This window comes from Pelodiscus sinensis, unplaced genomic scaffold, assembly GCF_049634645.1.
Source record: "Pelodiscus sinensis isolate JC-2024 unplaced genomic scaffold, ASM4963464v1 ctg44, whole genome shotgun sequence".
Classification (NCBI taxonomy): domain Eukaryota; kingdom Metazoa; phylum Chordata; order Testudines; family Trionychidae; genus Pelodiscus; species Pelodiscus sinensis.
Genome location: NW_027465914.1, coordinates 684,063 through 707,027, shown reverse-complemented (window position 1 = coordinate 707,027; position 22,965 = coordinate 684,063). Strand labels below are relative to the sequence as shown.

Here is a 22,965-nt window from a genome sequence, read left to right as displayed (position 1 = left end):
TCGCAGGGAGACTTCTCTTAGAGGAGAATCCATTGATAGAGATTCTCTAAGCTGTAGTCAGAAAGAGAGGACAAAGAGACTGAGGCCTGAGGAGGCCTAGATAGTAGTGTTTGTGTTGCCAGAGGTTGGTGGTTTCAGGGAACTGACCTATAGCAAGCACAAACAAGACTTTCTCATATTAAAAGCAGGTGATGGTAAGGTGCCTCATAACCCTGAGAACTCCTGGGGAGTGTCACACAAATGGACTGAGATTCTCTTTGTTTTGCTCCCTTTCTTCTAATTACCTGCAAGGGTTGCCCTCACATAGTTGTTGTCCTTTTCTGAATAACCTCCTTCGGCTGCTCATCCTGGGCAAAGGCATCTTTTGTCCTAGGGTTTGGCTGATCTGCTGCAGGAGAACAGTAAACAACTCCGGGAACAGCTCCTGCACAGTTTTGCTCAGCTGCAATGCTGACACCACTTCAAAGATGGCACATGTTGCCTGAAAGGAGAGCATGGTAAAAGAAGAGGTCTCTTCCTAACACTATCACACTCTCTCCCCTTCTGATACCTGCTGGACTAAATTCTCACTCCTGTCACTAACTTGATGAATGACCGAGAGCAATTCACTCCATGTGTGCCTTAGCGTCCCATAGCTGTAAAAATGTGTACGACCTATCAAAGCATGTTGTGAGTTGTACAAAACATCTGCAAAGCACTGTAAGAAATCTGATTCAAAGACTTTCTAATTGCCAGATAGTATTAAGTGAATCAGCCACATGCTCTAAATCTGCCATCTGTTGTTCCACAGAAAGCACAGCTGGAATCCAGGAAACAGTACTTCAGAAAAGAAGTGCCCATATGACAATATTATACCACTCATCTAGCTTTCCATCAGCATGTTTGTCACAAGGCAGAGAAATACATGTCTGTCGTCTAACTTACTATGAGAGGTTCAGCAGCTGCTAAATGCAGGTCTGTTTCTGTCTCTGAGGTCATCCTTCCTTCTTGACTTGTTGGAGTCTTTATTTTTTCTATTAGGACCTTCAGGACTTGAGGGGCGAGCAAGGGATCTGTCCCCAGAGATCTCCACAGCTCAGTGGTGTCACTGCAATTTAACATAAGTTATATGTGACCCCTGGAGACTTTTGTGGCTCTGACTATATGCATCATATTCAAGTAAAGAACAAATTTTCTCCTTGACTATGATCAGGGCTCACCAACCGCGCTGTCCGGCGATCTGTGCATGCACAGATCGTTCTGCGCATGCACAGGTCGCCCGAACCTGGCTCTTCCAGGTTACAATCTACACGCCATGGGTGAGTAGATTGTATTATTTGTCAAGCCCTCCCTATGATGAGCAAGTTCAGAGTGCTGTCCTCCTTATATGGTCCTCATGTTTTACATATTGAGTTTCTAGTTACAGAACTAAGTTAAGTTACATTTCAGGTTACATTTCTACAGTGCATGACTGTTTTGGGATCCTGGAGGTATCCCGAAATAGCTACCCCACATTTACACAAGCAGCCCGTTATTTTGAAATATTTTTCAAAATAATGGGCACACTATTTTGCCATCCCAAGAAACTTTGTTGCATGAGGGATAAGGGATGGCTTGAAATAGCACATTATTTCGACATTTGGTGCTGTGTAGAAGCGCCACATTTCAAAATAGGCTATGCAAAATATGATACGCAATTTGCGGAGTGCAAATTGTGCATCTTATTTCAAGTTTAGGGTGCTGTATAGACACAACCCTAGTCTTACTGCACCATAACCATTAATGCTAGACTTCAGAAGGAAAGGACACAGAGCTCTAATCACAGTTCCTGTTTTCCTACTTCTCAGTAGATATGGAATCATGAGCATATGATGCCCAAAGATCAGGGCCTGGGAGACAAGTTGAAGAAAGAAAAATGATCTTCCTACTAACTGGATGTACAACTATGAGAACAAATATTTGTGGCTAGCCCATGACCTCTTCACAAATGGCATTCCCTGGCCTCTATTTGCCAGAATGGGCATGTTCTGTTCACTCCCTATGGGGCACCTGGCATTGGCCACTGTCTGAAGACAGGATCCTGGGCTAGATGGACATTTGGTCTGACCCACTACAGCCGTTCTTATGTTCTTAGATTCCAGCACTGATGACTGATAATTCAGCTAGGGATGTTTGAATGAAATGATAGATATGCTTACCGCCCTGTCTTTAAGTACCAAGAATGACAACTCCATTCCAGCAGCCATGCCCTTGCTGATACCAAAAGCCTGGTGCCCTATCCTTGCTAATCAGCCAGGAATTTGGATTTGAAGCTTTCATGCTACCAGAAAATGAACAGTCACTGGCAATTTCCAGGGTGATGTTAGTTCAGGGGTCTGGAGAGGCAAAAATCCACTCCAGTGATGCCAGTAAAGGGAAGTCTTTAGGATGCCAAAGCAACTATTAATTAATGGAAACAGAATGACACTTAATTTCTCCCTGCACCCACCTTGACATGGTCTTGGACCTTTCTGCAGAAAGACCCAAGCTATTAACCTTTAGGAATGATCTCAAACTGTCTGTGGCTTAAATGAAGCCTTACATCTTCCAGTGAAGCCGTGGGATCCATGGTTACCAAAATGAACACTGTAAGGAGCAGTATATACCTGTCCATCGGCAGATGTTTGATGAGGAGGCTGAAGATCACTGCCTCTAGGTGATGGTGAGCAAGAATGGACACTGACTCCACCAGGAACTGCCTCAAGCTACCCTGCTCGATGGTAGGCATATGTATATATATTATACTCAGGATATCTGGCACCTGGACAGAATAAAACCAGAAAAAATGTCCTTTTTCCATTCTCTCCATTCATTCTGCAGAACCAAAACGTTTATTTAGTCGTTTAGCAATTTGCTGTTCTTGTAGAAAATCCTCCCTTCAAAAAACAAGTATTTAGACATGGCTGCATAGATTTAACCCACAAAAATTATACATATCACTGCCCATACCTGGCTGTAACACCGGGTTAAAACATGCTGAGGCCCTAAGCTATGTCAAGTTAAAGAGGCCTCACTGCATTTCCAAAACAACATGTATTATTCTAACAGAAATGACAATGAAAATAGAAATAATAAAGTTATCTATCTATCTATCTATCTATCTATCTATCTATCTATCTATCTATCTATCTATCTATCTATCTATCTATCTATCTATCTATCTGTACATAGGCAAAGAGGCAAGTAAAAACTAGCAATTTTGGGGTATTTTTAGAGACCCCTCATTATCTGAGGCCCTAAGATGTTGTTCACTTAGCTTGTCTCTTGGGGCCGGATATTCTCTTTTTGCATTTTACTCGGAGTCTAATTTTTCCAAGCCTTTCATGGCTGGAAACTGTGACAACAAGATAGACAAATAATCAAGCATCTTCCTTTTCACTTGGGGTACGGCTACACTAGCTTGTTAGTTCGAGCTAGGTAGGGTAATGAGGGCAAGCAGAGTTGCAAATGAAGCCCAGGATTTAAATATCCCGGGCTTCGTTTGCATGTTCCCGGGTGCTGCCATTTTAAAATCCCCCTTAATCCGAACACAGTGCCTGCGGCTACACAAGGCATGGAGTAGGTAGTTCTAATTAAAGATCCTAATTCCATGAGGGGTAACGGTAGTTCGAATTAGGATCTTTAATTTGAACTACCTAGTCCATGCCGCATGTAGCTGCGGGCATGGAGTTCGGACTAAGGGGGATTTAAAAATGGTGGCGCCAGGGAACATGCAAAGGAAGCCCGGGATATTTAAATCTCGGGCTTCATTTGCAACTCCGCTTGCCCTCATTACCCTACCCAGCTCGAACTAACGAGCTAGTGCAGATGTATCGTTAGATTATCTCTGTCTTCTGCTGTTGATTCCCTCATTGCCTGACTCAGGATAGGAACACAGATGGAATTACCTTCCAATCCCAGGGGGAGAAACAGCAAGACTTGTATTCACTGCAAATGATGGCAAAAACCTGAAAGCCTGCAGGTTAGCCAGAAAAACCTCTCCAGCTTCTATTTTACCTCATCCAGCATGGCACTTCCACACTCCTTCAGGATGATTTTCATCCACAGACCGGCTGCTGTGGCACAGGAGGGGCTAGCAGACAGCATACCATCCAGTATGGCCTCAATAAAATCTGTGGCTTGGTCAGAGGGAAAGTACTTACTAACCACCTGTGGACAGATCAAAAACAGGAAAGATTGCAATGATAGTCGGCTCCAGTACTTTTAAGAAAGGAGGCCTAAGAGCTGTATAGGAAAATAATGTATTCATCAGCAAATTGCTAATTGGGCTCATATCTGGCAAGGCAGTTGCAATTAAAATTTTCTCTGTAATCTTTCTAGCTACCACATCTCTATTCTACACTAATAATATCAGGTTAGATCTTAGGTTATACAGTTAGCACAACATTGTATGGGACAAACAGGATGTAAATTTCCAGTTTATATTCTATGATGTACATGACATCTTTTCACAAAATATAAAAATATGCAAAGAGATGCATGCACACAAATATAGGTTCAGGTAAACACACAAGGTGACAAGACTGGTTTCTCAGCTTGATGTCCCGCTCACATATTTTCCCCCTGGATGGATGGATGGATGGATGGATGGATGGATGGATGTGCGCGCGCACATGCATGGGCATGTTCATGCAACTGTCTGGAATCTGTTTTTTACATGGCATTCATAGCATATATCTATGAAAAGCATGTTACTGATTACCCACGAATGCCTCACTCCCATAGCTCGCTCCAAGTGTGGAAAGACATCACAAAAGCATAAAACAATCATAGAATCATAGAATACTAGGACTGGAAGGGACCTTGAGAGGTCATCGAGTCCAATCCCCTGCCCTCATGGCAGGACCAAATACTGTCTAAACCATCCCTGATAGACATTTATCTAACCTACTCCTAAATATCTCCAGAGATGGAGATTCCACAACCTCCCTGGGCAATTTATTCCAGTGTTTGACTACCCTGACAATTAGGAACTTTTTCCTAATGTCCAATCTAAACCTCCCTTGCTGCAGTTTAAGCCCATTGCTTCTTGTTCTATCCCCATAGGCCAAGATGAACAAGTTTTCTCCCTCCTCCTTATGGCACCCTTTTAGATATCTGAAAACTGCTATCCCCCTCGATCTTCTCTTTTCTAAACTAAACAAACCTAATTCCTTCAGCCTTCCCTCATAGGTCATGTTCTCTAGACCTTTAATCATTCTCGTTGCTCTTCTCTGGACCCTCTACAATTTCTCCACATCTTTCTTGAAATGCGGTGCTCAGAACTGAACACAATACTCCAATTGAGGCCTAACCAGTGCAGAGTAGAGCGGAAGAATGACTTCTCATGTCTTGCTCACAACACCCCTGTTAATGCATCCCAGAATCATGTTTGCTTTCTTTGCAACGGCATCACACTGCTGACTCATATTCAACTTGTGGTCCACTATAACCCCTAGATACCTTTCTGCCGTACTCCTTCCCAGACAGTCGCTTCCCATTCTGTATGTATGAATCTGATTGTTCCTTCCTAAGTGGAGAACTTGGCATTTGTCTTAAACTTCATCATATTTACCTCAGACCATTTCTCCAATTTGTCCAAGTCATTTTGAATTATGACCCTATCCTGCAGATTAGTCGCAACCCCTCCCAGCTTGGTATCGTCTGCAAACTTAATAAGCGTACTTTCTATACCAATATCTAAATCGTTGATGAAGATATTGAACAAAGCCAGTCCCAAAACAGACCCCTGTGGAACCCCACTTGTTATGCCTTTCCAGCAGGATTGTGAACCATTAATAACTACTCTCTGAGTATGGTTATCCAGCCAGTTATGCACCCACCTTATAGTAGCCCCATCTAAGTTGTATTTACCTAGTTTATTGATAAGAATATCATGCGAGACTGTATCAAATGCCTTACTAAAGTCTAGGTATACCACATCCACCACTTCTCCCTTATCCACAAGACTCGTTAGCCTATCAAAGAAAACTATCAGATTGGTTTGACATGATTTGTTCTTTACAAATCCAGGCTGGCTGTTCCCTAGCACCTTGCCACTTTCCAAGTGTTTACAGACGATTTCCTTAATTACTTGCTCCATTATCTTCCCAGGCACAGAAGTTAAACTAACTGGTCTGTAGTTTCCTGGGTTGTTCTTATTTCCCTTTTTATAGATGGGCACTATATTTGCCCTTTTCCAGTCCTCTGGACAAGGGAAAATGAATGGTGCACAACCATTAGGACAGTCACCTAGTGTCTGTTACCTTAGCCATTTTGCAAGAGGTTTGAAACAGAGCCTCAGGGTCTGGAGTTGTTAGTGCCTCACGGAGACATCTCAGCTCCTCGTCTGCTGATCCCAGGTTTGTGCACTGACCTAGGATAGAGAAAAGGAGAAAAAGTATGGCAACATTTAATAAAACTGAACCTCTGATCCATAGATAATCATACAGGAGGATCTATGGGGTATGTTATTACCAGCTGTGTGTGAAATTTTGGCCCCACTAAAGCCAATGACGAAATTCTTGTTGACTTTAATGGAGTCAGAATTTTACCGTCAGGCTATGTCTAGACTACATCCCTTTTTCGGAAAAGGGATGTAAATTAGATGTATCGCAATTCCTAATGAAGCGGGGATTTAAATCTCCCCCGCTTCATTAGCATAAAAATGGCTGCAGCTTTTTTCGGCACGGAGCTTTGCCGGAGAAAAGCGCCAGTCTAGATGCTGATCTTGCGGAAAATTAAGCCTTTTCCGAAAGATCCCTTATCCCTCCGAAAAAGGGATGTAGTCTAGACGTAGCCCCTATGTCTGAAAGTTAACAGTAATGGCATGTGATTCATTCTGATTCATACAGGGTTAAACAGGCACTGTATTCTGTGTGGAGCCTTTTTCTCTGTATATCTGGTTTCAGTAGCCACTCTGCTCTCAGTATTTAAATCTAATCTCATAGTCAAGCAGAACTCATGTAGATTGATCTGAGGTTCTGATTTGGAGGAGAATTCCTCCACTGAACTCTCATTGTAAAAGAGATGGGGCTGACCAAAAGCTTAGGTAGGAAACCCAGGCTCTTCGCTCACTTCTAAATCATGAACTGTCTCTTTAAAGGAAAGCTGTCCTGCTCTGTCATCTCCCTCTCCCCACCCTACTCTGCAGAGGGGGGGCATATGGGCATATGGCGGGGGAGAGAGTGTGTGTGAGACAATGTGTGTGTGTGTGTGTGTGTATGTGAGAGAGAGAGAGAGAGAGAGGGACATGCTGGCTGCCAGAGAAATCTTAGAAACAGTGCACTGCCTCTTTAGATAGGCACTCCGTTACTCACCTGGAGCAGCACTATTGTATGTGTCCCTCTCCCCAAACTCTGCTCTGCAGAGATGATGACAGGGGCAAAGGGGTCACCCTGACTTCTGCACGCCTCCCTGCTCACCTCCCCTCCACACATCACTAGCAGCAGATAGGATGGAGCAAGTCGGAGAGGGGCAGCTGAACACATGCTGCTGGCATGCTTGCTAATCAGCTGAGTGCTCCAGACAGAAATTCTGGGGAGAAGGGCAGATCTGGCCTGTGTGCTATATTTTGCCCACCCTCTAATATTTGCAGATTATTTATTATTTGTGCAGTTCTCTTCCAGCAATGTACTTACAAGGCCCCAATTATTCTGTTATATAAGTGTCGCTAACAAGACAGAAAGAATTACAGATGGAAAAAAGGGTCATTACAACAATGAAAGAAAGTGAAGGGTTACTTACACCTGCTCATGGTCTCCTCACCTTGTATATTGAGAAGACAGTTGATACAGTCAACCACCAACTGACGCGATGTTGTTACTGAAGCACAGGTATATGGTGCTAATAGCCCAATCAGATATCCAAACTGATGAAAAGTTTCCTGAGGCTAATTTAAAAAGAATGAAGAATGAAAGTTCTCCGGCTATACTGGACATTATTTGCCTTCCTTATTGTGAACTCCATTACTGTACCTGGGTACGGCACATTGGAAAACATAATCCTTATTGTACATGCAAATTGATGGGGTCTAAATTAGCTGTAGCACTCAAGAAAAATCTCAGAGTCATTGTGGATAGTCCTCTAAAAACATCTGTTCAACACGCAGCTGCAGTTAAAAATGCTAATGGTATGTTAGGAACCACTAGGAAAAGGGATGAATAATAATATGATAAATAATAAGAAATTAGCAGTAGGGATATATTACCGACCACCTGACCAGGACAGCGATACTGACATTGAAATGCTGAGGGAGATTAGAGAGGCTACCAAAATAAAGAACTCTATAATAATGGGGGATTTTAATTACCGCCATATTGACTGGATACATGTCACCTCAGGAAGAGAAGCAGAGATAAAATTTCTCAATGGCTTAAATGACTGCTTCTTGGAACCCACAAGGGGAGAGGCAATTCTCGATTTAGTCCTGAGTGGAGTGCAGGATCAGGTCCAGGATATAACCGTTACCGGACCGCTTGGGAATAGTGACCATAATATAATAACATTCAACATTCCTGTGGTGGGAAGAACACCTCAGCAGTCCAGCACCCTGGCATTTAATTTCAAAAAGGGGAATTACACAAAAATGAGGAGGTTAGTGAAACAGAAATTAAAAGGCACAGTGACTAGAGCAAAGTCCCTGAAAGCTGCATGAAAACTTTTTAAAGACACCATAACAGGGGCCCAACTTAAATGTATACCCCAAATTAAAAAACATAGCAAGAGACCTAAAAAAGAGTCACCGCGGCTTAACCACCATGTAAAAGAAGCAGTGAGGGACAAAAAGGTATCTTTTCATAAGTGGAAGTCCAGTCCTAGTGAGATAAATAGAAAGGAACATAAACACTGTCAAATCAAGTGTAAAAATGTAATAAGAAAAGCAAAAAAAGATTTTGAGGAACAGCTAGCCAAAAACTCAAAAAGAAATAACAAAATGTTTTTTAAGTACATTAGAAGCAGGAAGCCTGCTAAAAAAACTGAGGGTCCCCTAGATGATTGAGCTATAAAAGAAGCAATCAAGGACGATAAAGCCATTGCGAAGAAACTAAATGATTTCTTTGCTTCAGTCTTCACGGCTGAGGACGTTGGGGAGATTCCTGAATCTGCACCGTCCTTTGTGGGTGATGAATCTGAGGAACTGTCCCGGATTGAAGTGTCTTTAGAGGAGGTTTTGGAACAAATAGAAAAACTTAATGTTAACAAATCTCCGGGACCAGATGGCATTCATCCAAGGGTTCTAAAAGAACTCAAATGGGAAATTGGTGAGCTATTATCTGTAGTTTGTAACCTATCCTTTAAATCGGCTTCCGTACCTAATGACTGGAAGGTAGCTAACGTGACACCAATATTTAAAAAGGGCTCTAGAGGCGATCCTGGAAATTACAGACCGGTAAGTCTAACTTCAGTACCGGGCAAATTAGTAGAAACAATAGTAAAGAATAAAATTGTGAAGCATGTAGAAGAGCATAATTTATTGGACAAAAGTCAACATGGTTTCTGTAAAAGGAAATCCTGTCTTACTAATCTGTTAGAGTTCTTTGAAGGGGTCAACAAACATGCAGACAAGGGGGATCCAGTAGATATAGTATACTTGGATTTTCAGAAAGCCTTTGACAAGGTCCCTCACCAAAGGCTCTTGTGTAAATTACATGGCCAAGGGATAAGAGGGAAGGTCCTTTCTTGGATTGCGAACTGGTTAAATGACAGGAAACAAAGGGTAGGAATAAATGGTAAATTTTCAGATTGGACAGGGGTAACTAGTGGTGTACCCCAAAGGTCAGTCCTGGGACCAATCCTTTTCAACTTATTTATAAATGATCTGGAGAAAGGGGTAAGCAGTGAGGTGGTAAAGTTTGCAGATGATACAAAACTGTTTAGGATAGTCAAGACAGAAGCAGACTGTGAGGGACTCCAAAAAGATCTCACCAAACTGAGTGATTGGGCAACAAAATGGCAAATGAAATTTAATGTGGATAAATGTAAAGTAATGCACATCGGGAAAAATAACCCCAACTATACATACAGTATGATGGGGGCTAATTTGGCTACGACAAATCAGGAAAGGGATCTTGGAGTTATTGTGGACAGTTCTCTGAAAACTTCCACGCAGTGTGCAGCAGCGGTCAAAAAGGAAAATAGAATGCTGGGAATTATTAAGAAAGGGATAGAAAATAAGACCCAGAATATCTTACTACCCCTGTATAAAACTATGGTACGCCCACATCTTGAATACTGTGTACAGATGTGGTCTCCTCACCTCAAAAAAGATATTTTGGCCTTGGAAAGGGTTCAGAAAAGGGCAACTAAAATGATTAGGGGTTTGGAACGGGTCCCATATGAGGAGAGGTTAAAGCGACTGGGACTTTTCAGTTTAGAAAAGAGGAGACTGAGGGGGGATATGATAGAGGTCTATAAAATCATGAGTGGTGTAGAGAGGGCCGATAAAGAAAAGTTATTTATTAGTTCCCTAAATAGAAGAACTAGAGGACACCAAATGAAATTAATGGGTAGCAGGTTTAAAACTAATAAAAGAAGTTCTTCTTCACACAGCGTGTAGTCAACCTGTGGAACTCCTTGCCAGATCAGGCTGTGAAGGCTAGGACTATAATAGAGTTTAAAGAGAAGCTAGATAATTTCATGGAGGCTAGGTGCATGAAAGGCTATTAGCCAAGGGATAAAATGGTGTCCTTGGCCTCTGTTTGTCAGAGGCTGGAGAGGGATGGCAGGAGACAAATCGCTTGATCACTGTCTTCGGTCCACCCTCTCTGGGGCACCTGGTGCTGGCCACTGTCGGTAGTCAGGATACTGGGCTAGATGGACCTTTGGTCTGACCCAGTACGGCCGTTTTTATGTTCTTATGTTCTTATGTTCTTATCATGCCACTGTTTCAAATCCATGGTACACCCACACCTTGAATACTGCAAGCAATTGTAGTCCTCCAACTTATATAAAGTTAGGTTATAATTGGAAAAAGTTCAGAGAAAAGCAACAAAAATGATGTGGGATATGGGATAACTCGTACAAGGAGAAGTTAAAAGGACTGGGACCATTCATCTTAGAAAAGAGATGCTTACAGGGGGGTATGATAGAGCCATATAAGATGATCAGAGATGCATGATATGGGTGTCCCTATATCTCTGACTGCCTGGGGCTGGGACTGGACAACAGGGGAGAGATCACTCAACAATTGCCTTGTTCTGTTTGTTCCCTCTGATGCATATAACACCCACCACTGCCAGAAGACAGGATACATGAACCATTTGTCTGGGGGATCCAGAATGGCCATTCATGTTTTATGTTCTTATCTGATTAAATAGAAATAGAAATTCAACTTTAACAGCCTGAGAGTATAAGAAGGCATCTATGACACTGACACAGCCAACCTATGTGTGACCCACAATAACTTAACAAGCGGCACTGCAATTGTATCAAGACAAGTCACTTATATGTTATTTCAAAGGGTGTGTCTAGACTACTGAGTTTTGTCGACAAAACTATACCTGCGTCTACACTACCGCTGAGTTCTGTCGACATAACGTCGACAGAACTCAGCAGTTTTGTCGACGCTGGTAAACCTCATTTTACGAGGCATAACACCTTCTGTCGACAGATTTCTGTCGACAGAAGGTGTTATTGCATGTAGGGTTGTGTCTAGACTACAGGGTTTTGTTGACAAAGCAGACGGTATCACCCATTTACCAGTGTATGCATAGGAAATAGAAAATTAACTTCAAAACAAAGCACGACAGGAGATCTGCATGACCTATTCTTTCTCAGGGAGAGATCCTGCTTAGACAATTTCTGTGAGGAGGCTTGCCAACCGGCTAGAATAGCTATAAAAGACAAGTTATGGGACTGATCTTCTCTCTCCAGTCTGCTTAAACTTTGAACAGGGGACGTGTAAGCCATAGGACATAGATCTTCCAAATAATTATTTGGAATAGTCTGGGAAATGCATGGAAAAACTAACAGCCTTTGCATCTAAACTGGCTTTGGATGTTGACCGGTTAGCATGATTCCAGAGAGACTTTTACAAGCCAGCCGTTTATTCCACCATGGTTGTGATCCTGAACTATGAAAAGTGAAAGTCATTTTAACAAATATCTATCACTTAACCATTTGTAACTCTCTTCTTTTTCCTTTTAACAACAAATCTGATATTCGGTTATTAAGGATTGGCTGATATTTAGGGAAGACCTGTGATTCATATTAACCTAAGGATAAGTGTCTAGTCCTTTGTGATTGGTGATTATATTAGACTTAGTTGTCTAGATGGGAACCAAGATCTGGAATGCCTAAAGGGTACTATTGTTTGGTATTTTGTTAACCAGAGTAGAAGCTCTTTTCTTACTGGTTTGGTGAATCTAATTATAAAATCACTCGTCTGGGGAACTGCCTGCCCTGTTTCTTACAGTCTGGCCTGAGTGCTGTCACAGCACTCTTATGGAAACCTTTCTCTTATGGAAGCAGAGGGATCTTAGTCACTTTGAGGCCCCAGCTGCAGGCCTAGTAGAATTTCTCATGCATTCACGTTGAATGTCAGATTTGATTTAAGTGGGAAAGTCAGCTCAAGGAAGAGTAGAACTATACTCACTGTGCTATTAACTATCTCCTGATAGGCAGTTAGCAGCCAGACACTGGCCTGCAAGGCCCTTTCTCTCTCCCACTCCTTCTCTGAACTGAGCCAGGTCTCTAGTAGCTGTTGGCAAAGCAGGAGAATGGACAAAGTTAGTACCAAAAAACCCTTCCAAACGTTTCTTTTAAATAGGTTTGATTGTCACTAAAATCCCTCTCCAAAGCATTTAACTTCCATATAGCAAAAGATTTATATGTCTCCAAAAAGAGACCCTTGTATATACAAGTCCCAGGGACCAGATTCACCTCTGGTGTACGTAACTCCATCAAAGCCAAAGGAGTTACATGAGAGATGAGTCTGGCTCTGTGTATGTGAGGGCTTCTGTAGACTGTCTGATGGCAGCTGTCTAGCACATTGCATGCAGTTTGGGGTCCGGTGCTGTGTTCTCTTTCCTGGACAGCTTCTCCCATGCTGAGTGGCAAATGACAGAGAGGAGCAGAGAAGTCTCCCCAGCCCAGCTCCTTTTATAACTTTATTTTCATACCAACGTTGCACCTAACTCCCCTCCCCTCAGCTCTTCAAACTATTCTGTTTATGTCTGAAGAGCAGGAAGTCTTTGGTGAATGAGTTTCCATACACAGAGCTTAACTCAATACTAATTCATTCCTTTTACAAGAGGTGACCAGTTCTCACTGGTCCTCTTGAATTTGGTTACTGCACTGATGATTTTCTTTCCTGTCCATGTAGTGTTAACTATACTGGAAAAACTAGATCTCAGTCCACCACTGGCATAAAATGGAACAGCTCCCATGGATTTCAATGGGACACATTCCCACTTACTTCAGGAAAAAATTGATGCTTTCTCCCTAAAATTCACCCGCTGCGGAAAATTCCTCCACAACAGAAGCTTGAGCATCATCCCTGCTATAACACAAGAAACAATTATCACCCTGGTCCTATGGGCTACTCACATGAAACATTTCCTGGAACCAGTCTGGGGTTGGTTCTTCCTCAAGCAGGATCTTCATTAGCTCACTAAGGGCTTCGAAGGAGCACTCATACATCAACTGAAACCAGAAGAGAAGGAGTGAGGCTCAACACCAGATAATTTCTGCAGGAGGTGGAGGTGAAGTTAGCCATGACTTTGCAGGGAGGCCATGTGTGGCTGCTATCACCCAGTGCTTGCTGGGCAGAGATCTCAGTGGAGTCTGCCAGAGGGGAATTGGTGTCATATACCTCTATGTGCAGAGTATCCTCTAGTTTCTTGCCTTCCTCTTTCATCTTCTCCAAGGGAGGAAGGGGAAATACACTTTTAAAACACAGATCAAGGATCTCACGGTTTTCCTCCAGGGTCAGAGATGGTTTGAGTTTGCTGTCAGAAGACAGAAAGAGAAGTCACGTGTTAGATTCAATACCATAGCCAAGTAAAACATGGGTTAAATGAATAAAGATTATCCCAATCTAGAACCCCAAATGCAAACAGCCCTTCACTTTGCAGCTGTGCACCTCTTTGTACCTCTGTTAATTATTTGCTCATCTAGAAGTAAAGCTAAAACTTCAATTCCCTTTTTAGAGGAATCCACCAGCTTCCTTCCCCCTGCCAGCTAGCCAGACACCTCCATCCCCACCTGAACTCTTCTCCGTAGTATGGCATGCCCCACAACCTCCACTCTTGTGCCTTTCAAGCACAAATCTCCAAACAGACATGACGCATTCAAACCCTCAAAACAAAAACACCATGTGAGCATCAGCCTGCTCCCAACCCGACACTCATGAATTAACAAATGAGAAGACATCACAGTGCCAAGAAATATGGCATAGAATATCCTACCACAGTTGTCCAATCGCAAACATTGCCTCGTAACGAACTGGAGACACCAGGGAATCCAATGGTTCCTTTTTAATGAAGTCCTGAAATGCATGAACAGAGACATAAAAATAGGAAGTGGGTTTGAAAGGCAGAGAAGCCTCCCCCTCACCTTCTGAAACAGGCCTTTATACCAGACCTGTAAGAAACAGACACTGTTTCAGTGGCTCTCTGCCTCAGAAATGGACCGTAGAGACATCTGCTATACACAGGTCAGCAAGCTGTATCCTGGTAACTCATCAGACACTATCCATTCCTTCCAGTTACAGCCCACAATATGCCAGCATCCCGGCCAAGCACAGTGGACCCAGCATTCTGGGTGCCAGGCAGGTAAATCATGACACTGCAGTAGTATAGCTACAGCCAATGGAAAGAATAACATCTACCCGGACAATCAGTCTCATTACATAATAACAAAATCCCTTGTAGCTCAGGCTTCAAAGTTCCTAATCACTCACCATCATGTAATCAAGGAGCTCCAGTTTGTAAGAGAATTCAAATGCCTGGGAGTCTCCAGTCTTCAAAACTGCACAGCTAATCTCTGTTGCATTCTGGATGAGGGTTGATTTCAGGTCCATGTCCTACATTTCCAGGAAAAACAAGAGGATGTGGGTGAGAAACTGAGAGAATCAGATTCCAGAAGAGTAGAAATTAGATCTAGTCTCAGGAGAAGTGTCTGCAGACCCCAGAAGACAGAGAACCTCAGCTCTACACCCATCTCAGAAAAAGAAAAGGCCCAGGTTGATCAAGTAAACCCAGGTCCATTTACACAGAGTAGTCATGACTCCTGCTTGATGTGGGAGGGAAAACAAATTTTATGCAATTTAAACAAGAAACTTGTGCCTAGTAAATGCACAAGATACGAGGGCAGATTATTTAGAATTTAACTTGTTCGCAACATTGATCCCCAACACCTGAAAAACAAAATGTAAAACCGCTACTAGCAATTTCTATTGTGCCACATTATGCACATTCTACAAATATCCTGGTTAATGAACATGAAGTAGAGAGAAATCACTATTACTGACTCTTCCAAAAAAGTAGGAAATGTGCCCAGTCTGGGTGTGTTGCAGTGGACAATATCAGGGGCCATAGTTCTTAATATTTGTATTTGTGAACTACTGGAAAATGTCAACTTGGTTCATTTGTGATCAACTTTTTTTGACAATGAGAGTCTCAGTTAGGCTAAGTCTAGACTGCAAAGTCTGAAAAAGATACGCAAAGTATAAATCTTTCTCTGCTTTTCTTTCAAAAAAGGCTTTTTCGAAATTTGGAAAAACCTGCTCTTTCAAGCCATCCCTTCCTTCCTCATAAATCAAGGTTTACAGGGATGGTGAAAGAACGCATCCACTTTTCCAAAAAGTGGATGCGGTATTGCTTTTCTGGGATACCTCTGGGATCCCGGAAAAGTACTGCAGCCTAGACATAGCCTTAGACAGAGTAGAATGGAATGGCAAAGTGATGTGGAGAGATTAGAACTATGCACTGAGACCAGAATCAGGGCTGGCAAGTGGACAGCCATATATCTAAGGAGCAGAAATAATGAGCAGGCAGACAAATAGGAAGACAGATATGGGGAAAGGGAAGTAGATAGTCCAAGAAACAGTGATAGCAAATAAACTAAATACAAGCACTATTCCAAAAAGTCCCTTAACCCTCGTGGAACAAGGTTCACAGGGATGTTGGGATAGTGAGCCCGTTAGATTTCAAAATAACGGGCGCACTCAAAAGATGCGGAATAGCTATTTCGGGATACTTCTGATACCCTGAAATAGGTTCACAGTGTAAACATAGCCTTAGAGTGTTATACTGCACAGCCTGAGTGTGACTGCATCTGAAATACTATGTAACTGTGACCTAGAGAATTTCAGAAGAACACAGAAAAACTAGAGAAAATACAAACAACAGCAACAAATAAGATATTTGTTACAGCTCACACTCCATCCATGAAGGTTTTAGATTTGATGCACATGACAAACGGTTGTTCAAAGGAGATTTTTAGAAAAATAAGCCCTCTCTTAGTAAACTCAGGTCCAGTGGAGGCACTGATCTAACTTCAGAGTAATATCCCCAACACTTATGCAAAAACTCTTACTTGGCAACCGGTTCTATAATGGTGTAGGATGTTCTCTGTGATGTCTGCCTCCACCCGAGACAGAAGTTGCTCTTTTGGAGCATGCATAGCCACTTTGCTGTATGTCAGCATCAGCGTGCTGCGGGTCTTGGCTCTTTTCCCATGATGGTAGTCCTGGACAATTGGAAATGTCACAAGAGACAATTACTTCTGATTCATTTTGCCTTGACATTCTGATCTGTTGCTGACTGAGGAATTGCTTTTGGCAGCGATAATAGCTTGTACTTGAAAAATGTATTTAAGCCAAACCATAACTGCGTGAGGCACAGAGGTATTGGTGTCTCAAACATACTGATTGGATAATTCTGACACAGAGAGCCCAAAGTTTTGACCCTACCCCAGTGAAATAAATGGGAGATTTGTCATTGACACTGATAGGCACAGAATTAGGTGCTAAATGATATGCCTAGATCTGCACAGTGAGTAAACAGCAAATCTGGCAATGGTGGCCAAGAGACCTAATATGCTGTTTTATCCTCTGGATAAATGGTTCTCAACCAAAGGTACGCAGAAGTTTTCGAGGGGGACAGATCAGATCATTTCGATATTTGCCTAGTTTTAGAGCAGGCTACCTAAAAAGCACTAGCAAAGTTACAAACTAAAATTTCATACACACAATGACCTATTTACACTGCTCTATATACTGCACATTGAAATGTAAGGAACATATTTATATTTAAATTAATTTATTTTAATTGGTATGGCATATAAAAATGGGAAATTAAGCAATTTTTCAGTAATAGTGTGTTGTGACACTTTTTTGTATTTTTATGCCTGATTTTCTAAGAAAGAAGGTTTAAAATGAGGTGAAACTTGGGGCACACTAGACAAATCAGATTTCTAAAATGGGTATATTAGTGCGGAAAGTTTTAGAACCGCTGCTCTAGAGCACAGGGTCCATAACAGTTGTCCAGAGAGCAGGTTGGTTAGTCACATGTTGCTTGCAACACCTCCTCCTTTACAGCTACTAACCTGGATTTAAAAAACAGCTACAAATACATTCAACACTTTTCCATATAATTAACTGGTATAGTTCCTACACACTGTGCATAGGAGAGGCATTCAAGCCATGAAACATCACATGCTAAAAATCAGTTGAGAGAGCCACGGATCCAGACTGTGCTCCTCTCTGCTTAAATGTAAGCATCACACAGAGCACATCCATTGGGGGACAGGGTTAGCTGACCAATGAGACTCTACCGGGGGCAGGAGATACTGTCTCTAGTTTAGAGGGAGAGGAAGTTTGAGAGAACCCCCTGGCTCCTTTACCTTCAGGCAACCAATAAACCCAGAAATCGTAAGTTTGTTCATTGCTGCCCCAAACTCCTGAAGTGTGTTCAAGATGAGGTCCAAGTGGCTCTCGGCAGAGAATGCAAGGATGGAAATGACTCCCTGTTACTCAAGAAAAATATTGGTTAGTGAATCTGACCAGGTGCCCAATAGACCCCACAAGTCAATTCCTTTCACCCAAAGTAGTGTAAAGTGCCAATTAGGCCTGAGACCCATGGGAGGGGGAGCAAAGGGTGGGTGAAATAGCAACAAAGAGGACATGAAGCAAAATGGCATCTGTCCCGGGAAAACTGAGAGCTGAGTTGCCCAGGGGACATTCAGAGGGTACATGATAAGGTAGGGAGAGGGGCAGGGTCCTTACCAGTCTATCAGGGACTTCCATGTAATCTGTTTTCTTCAGAAACTTCTGAATCTGTGATTTAATATGGACCGGGTCCTGACAAACTGCCAAGCAAATTCCTAGTGCCTTATACAGGAAACACTGAAAGAAAGAGGCCAGCATTGAGATATCAAGAATACCACATGCTTGTCAGTATAGAACCAACCCAGCAACACACACTGACACAGGAAAAAACAACCGAGCCAAGACCAAGCATCCCTGCTGCAGGCACATCCCATCATCTTCCGCCACCCAGTTAGGGAACAATTCAGTACCAATAGCTGCTCCAAGCAAATGCCAGCAGGGGAAGAGCAGGGAACAAGCAAACACAAATTTTATACACAAAAAAACCAATGAAGCAGAGAGAAGTCTCATGCAGCCCTCCAACAAGAATTCCAAGAGCAATTAACTAGAAACTAAACCTTAACAGAGAACAAACCTTCTCTTTGGAGGGGCTGGCATAGCCGGCCATCTGCTGGCTCAACTCAAAGCTTAGCTGGCTGCTCCAGGCATTGTCATTTATCTGCTCCAGAGATGTTCTGAGGAACTGTGTGTAAAACAAGAGCTGGTTTATTGAAAGAATTTTTGGTTGGGGCTTGAGAGTTTTTTCCCTTCCTTGTTCTCTGTTGTAACCATTCCAATATTCAGGTGTCATAGGAAGATTATTTCCCTATTGAGAACTATGAGCATTGACAACCCAGACTTCCTCTGCCGGTTGTTCTTTAACCTTTGCCTTATGATTCTGCTCAGAATCATCACACCTATGATTCTGCTCAGTCTCCAAACTCAGATGCACAGCAAATTGGAGAATGAGATCTGACCATTGATTTTATAGCAGACAGAGGATAGGTCTAGTGAACTTTGATCAATGGGCCATCATTAACAAAGAGCCAAGCACCTTCTCTGAAGTGCTACAGACTCTTCATAACACTTTCTGCGGGTATGCAGGGTTGTGAGGTATCTCACTACCACCTGCCCTTAGCATGAGGAAGCATTCTCTATGCCTGCCAGGTGTCAGCTCCTGACTCTGCCAGACACAGGAAATGCAAGCACACCCTTCTCACCCGGACCCAGCTTTGCTGTCCTGCAGATAAGCAATAGGCATGCTTCAATCATCACACCCTCTACATATTCCCAGAAGGTCCAGCCCCTGTTCCACTGGACACTCCCAGAATTCACAGGTTTACTACTTACCACCTTACTATTTTCACCTCAGCATCACTGATCCATTTAACACACCGCTCTTAGGTGCATATACAGTGAAAATAAGTAGAGTTTCATTCACAAAGAATGGAAATTTGAGAAGCAGCAAGCAGAATTAATGTAAACAAAGATTATGTAAAAGTAAAATCACCACACACTTCCTAAAGGTTAAACTTAGATAACCAAACATTCCTCTGTCTCACAAAGGATAGCTCTCCCAGCTTGAAGCACCCAGACCAAATGTGATCCTCCTAAGTCAAGCAAGTTGGCAGCTTATTCCCTAGATGAAGGATAACTGGTACAGGATACCTCTGGACCTCCCAAAATAGTTTCAAGCATCTCACTAGTAAACAGGTATCCCCTATTGTTTGGTTTTCTTGGATAGAGTCGCCTCTGGAGACTTTGCAATCACTTAATTAGAATTTTCTCAGTCGATTAACATCCATTGTGAATAATTACTCAGTCTACATATAGCCAGACAAAGTTGCTTTTCACCTTCTGGTGACCAGCCTCAACTCATAGACCTCAAAAGCATAAATTTTCAGTATACATCCAGAAGTAGTATTCCCTCTAAGGCTACGTCTAGACTGCAAGCCTCTTTCGAAAGAGAACATCTAGACTGCAACCACTTATTTCAAAAAAGCGAGCCGTTTTTTTGAAAGAGAGCACCCAGGCAATCTGGATGCTCTCTTTCGAAAAAACTCCATTTGCATTCAATAAAGCCTTTTTTCGAAAAAGCCCCATTTGCATTCAATAACACCTCTTTTCAAAAAAAAGCCTTATTCCTTGTAAAATGAGGTTTACCGTGGTCGAAAAAACGGCTGCATTCTTTCAATTTAATTTCAAAAGAATGCAGTGACAGTCTATATGCAGAGGAAGTTTTTCAAGAAAAGGCCACTTTTATCGAAAAAACCCTGTAGTCTAGACACACCCTGAGATTTCCGATCCATGAACGGAATGAGTTTTGTCTTGTGCGCTGCTGTGGCACCTACCAGTTATTAACATACATATATATACTGTATATATATATGCAGTCTTTTTCTTTCTTCAGACTGCCATCATATTCTCTCAAATCATAACTTTTTAAAAAGTGTGCAGAAAAGAAATGTCTGTTCTTTTTAAAGTTTGCAAAACATTATGGTGATACTTAAAATAGTGTGCATTCTAACCTACTTGAAAAAGCACATTTGTACAATTTAAAAAAAACCTCTTAAAACCCCCAAAGTAGTTGAAATTTTAAAAATTCAGGTTTTTTCAAAGAGCTGTAGTTGTGAAGACTCTTTAAGATGTGAAGCAAGTGCAACTAAGAGACGTGGTGATAGCTGCACGTATTTTCAGAGAATCATAAAAAATAGCTCTGCTACACATGAATTGCCTTATTTGGGTCAATCATGAATTAAGTTGGATGCCCAGTGATGATATTTAAATGTATTCATTGGTTATTGTGTTGCTCATACAAAGCATTTAATATAGTGAGGACATCATTCATAGCATATTCTGAAAGGCACTTCACTTTGGTCTAATGAGTGAGTGGCAGCTGGTTACCATAATTTATGTCTTCAATTTGACCTGTAAAGCCATCAAACCAGAAAGAAGGAACAGAGTCTGAGGGACTCTTGATCCCTACCAAGAGAAGCCAATCCCTCAGGGCCCAACAGAACTGACGAAACTGGGTTTCTGTGCCCAAAGTATCCAGTACAAGCCAATTCAGGAGCCAAGCTTGAGTAGCTCAGCAGAGCCCATACGTCTCAACATGAGGAAATTAAACCCAAGATGCTTGCCAGATCCCACTGCAGTATCCAAACTCCACTGAAGGGATAGCAGAGGACTGAGGTATTTGTGATGTTACTTGTTTGTGATGAAGGTGATAGGTCCTGCCTCAGCTTATTACTGGAAAGTTAGGAGGGCGGCCAAAGCCACCCAAACAGTCGCTGCTGGCAGCCACCACTGGCCACGCGGCTCGAGCCCCGGCCGTCCAAGCAGCTACCCCTGGCCATCTGGCCCCACCAACGGGGCCATGGTGGCCTGTCCACTCCAGCTGGAACTGGAGCAGTGAAAGCCTCACCATGCCCTGGCTCCAGCCGGAGCAAACAGGGGCAGGGCAGCCTGCTTGCCATCATGCAGCCCTGCTAAACTGCCTCTGTCACCACTCACCTTCCGATCCAGCAGGACAGTGAGAGGAGAGTGCTGCTGCGTGGCTCTGCAGGCGAGGTGTGTGGGCTTAAAATTTGTTGTGCGTGGCCATGCAGACACGCAGCTTGTAAGGCCTGTCCAGAAGGCCTTATATATTATCCATCCAGACATTTTGCAATGATTATGATGATCAGTGTGGCCAGCAGAGGCTTTACATGATACTCTTTGATGAACTGAAATGTAGAGATCAGCTCTAGAGGATCCTGGCAATTCTATGCACCCCGCAACCTCTGTCAGTTTCCAAAGTCATACCCTCAACTCCCATTGAAGTCAGCAGGAGATCCAAATTTTGAACAGCAGCCAGGTTATACTGGAAACCTCACAAGAGAGCCTTCATGGAGACATATATAGGTCCCTGCTGACCTACCGTCCATCCAGTTCCTTCATGCCAGCCTACTCTGACAGTGGGGAGGGGTGGGATTTGGAAAGGACATGACCACACATCTCGAACAGCAGTTACAAAAAGGTAGGTAACTGGTTTGTTTCTTTTTCGAGGGCTTGCTCATGTCTATTCCGATAGATGACACCCAAGCAGTTCCCATGGAGGAGGGAGCCAGAATTAATTGAAACATCACATCACCCCTTACCTGTTGGGTGATGGTGTGGTGTGACATGACGGTGCAAATAGAGGAACACGTTGCTGCCCTGCAAATATCCTCAATGGGAATCTGTAGGAGGAACGCTGCCAAAGATGCCTGTGCTCTGGTGGAGTGAGCTGATGGCGCTGGAATTTTGGCAAAGTAATAACAGGAAATATCCACAATGAAATATACTGGGATGAGATGAGAAGTCCCTTCATTCCTTCAGCCATGACAATAAAGAGCTGTGGTGATTTACAAAATGGCTTTGTGCATTCAGCGTAGAAGGCTAGGGTAGGGTCTGTCTGACACATGGTTGGCATGATGTTTTGGGAAGAAAACCAAGAGGAAAATGTCCTGGTTTAGATGGAAGAGGGAGACAACCTTGGGTAGGAACACCAGATGCGGACAGAGCTGCACTTTGTCCTTACAAATGACAGTGTATGGAAACTCATAGGTAAAGGCCCGGAGCTCTGAGACCTAACTAGCCAAGGTTATAGCCACCACAAAGACCACCTTCCAAGAGAGGCAAGCTAGAGGGCAGATTGCTAGGAGCTCAGACAGCAGTCCCATAAGTCTAGAGAGGACCAGGTTAAGGTCCCACTGTGAAATGGGGATGTCTGACCTGGGGATACAGCCTCTCCAAACCCTTAAGGAAACATCCCAGCATAGCATTGCTGAACAGAGATCTTTCCCCAGCCCCAGGATGGAAGGCAAATAACCACTACGTGGACGTTAATGGATGAC

The 22,965-nt window shown here is 42.8% G+C and overlaps 2 protein-coding genes across 3 annotated transcripts in view; both read right to left on the bottom strand.

The window, feature by feature from the left end:
* The window catches only part of LOC142824842 (maestro heat-like repeat-containing protein family member 2B), a 33,155-nt gene extending 18,852 nt beyond the window's left edge, over window positions 1–14,303 (bottom strand). For both annotated transcript variants that reach the window (XR_012899410.1, XM_075916630.1), the window contains exons 1-9: window positions 13,811–14,303; window positions 13,546–13,641; window positions 12,593–12,697; window positions 7,765–7,888; window positions 6,264–6,373; window positions 4,015–4,167; window positions 2,625–2,779; window positions 925–1,087; window positions 285–481 (exon numbers count right to left, since the gene is read on the bottom strand). Coding sequence is in view for 1 of the 2 variants with exons in the window: in XM_075916630.1 (XP_075772745.1) it covers window positions 285–481; window positions 925–1,087; window positions 2,625–2,779; window positions 4,015–4,167; window positions 6,264–6,373; window positions 7,765–7,888; window positions 12,593–12,697; window positions 13,546–13,641; window positions 13,811–13,855 (1,148 nt within the window). In the remaining variant the exon portion in view is untranslated. The remainder of the gene's footprint in view (window positions 1–284; window positions 482–924; window positions 1,088–2,624; window positions 2,780–4,014; window positions 4,168–6,263; window positions 6,374–7,764; window positions 7,889–12,592; window positions 12,698–13,545; window positions 13,642–13,810) is intronic.
* A 98-nt stretch (window positions 14,304–14,401) lies between these two features.
* On the bottom strand, window positions 14,402–20,634 carry LOC142824849 (maestro heat-like repeat-containing protein family member 2B). The gene is made up of 6 exons (XM_075916637.1): window positions 18,684–20,634; window positions 18,227–18,346; window positions 17,845–17,967; window positions 16,537–16,689; window positions 14,900–15,022; window positions 14,402–14,485 (listed from the first exon to the last, which is right to left on the bottom strand). The coding sequence occupies exons 1-6, from the start codon at window positions 18,897–18,899 to the stop codon at window positions 14,402–14,404; spliced, it is 819 nt and encodes a 272-aa protein (XP_075772752.1). The 5' UTR covers window positions 18,900–20,634.
* Window positions 20,635–22,965: the final 2,331 nt, after the last annotated feature.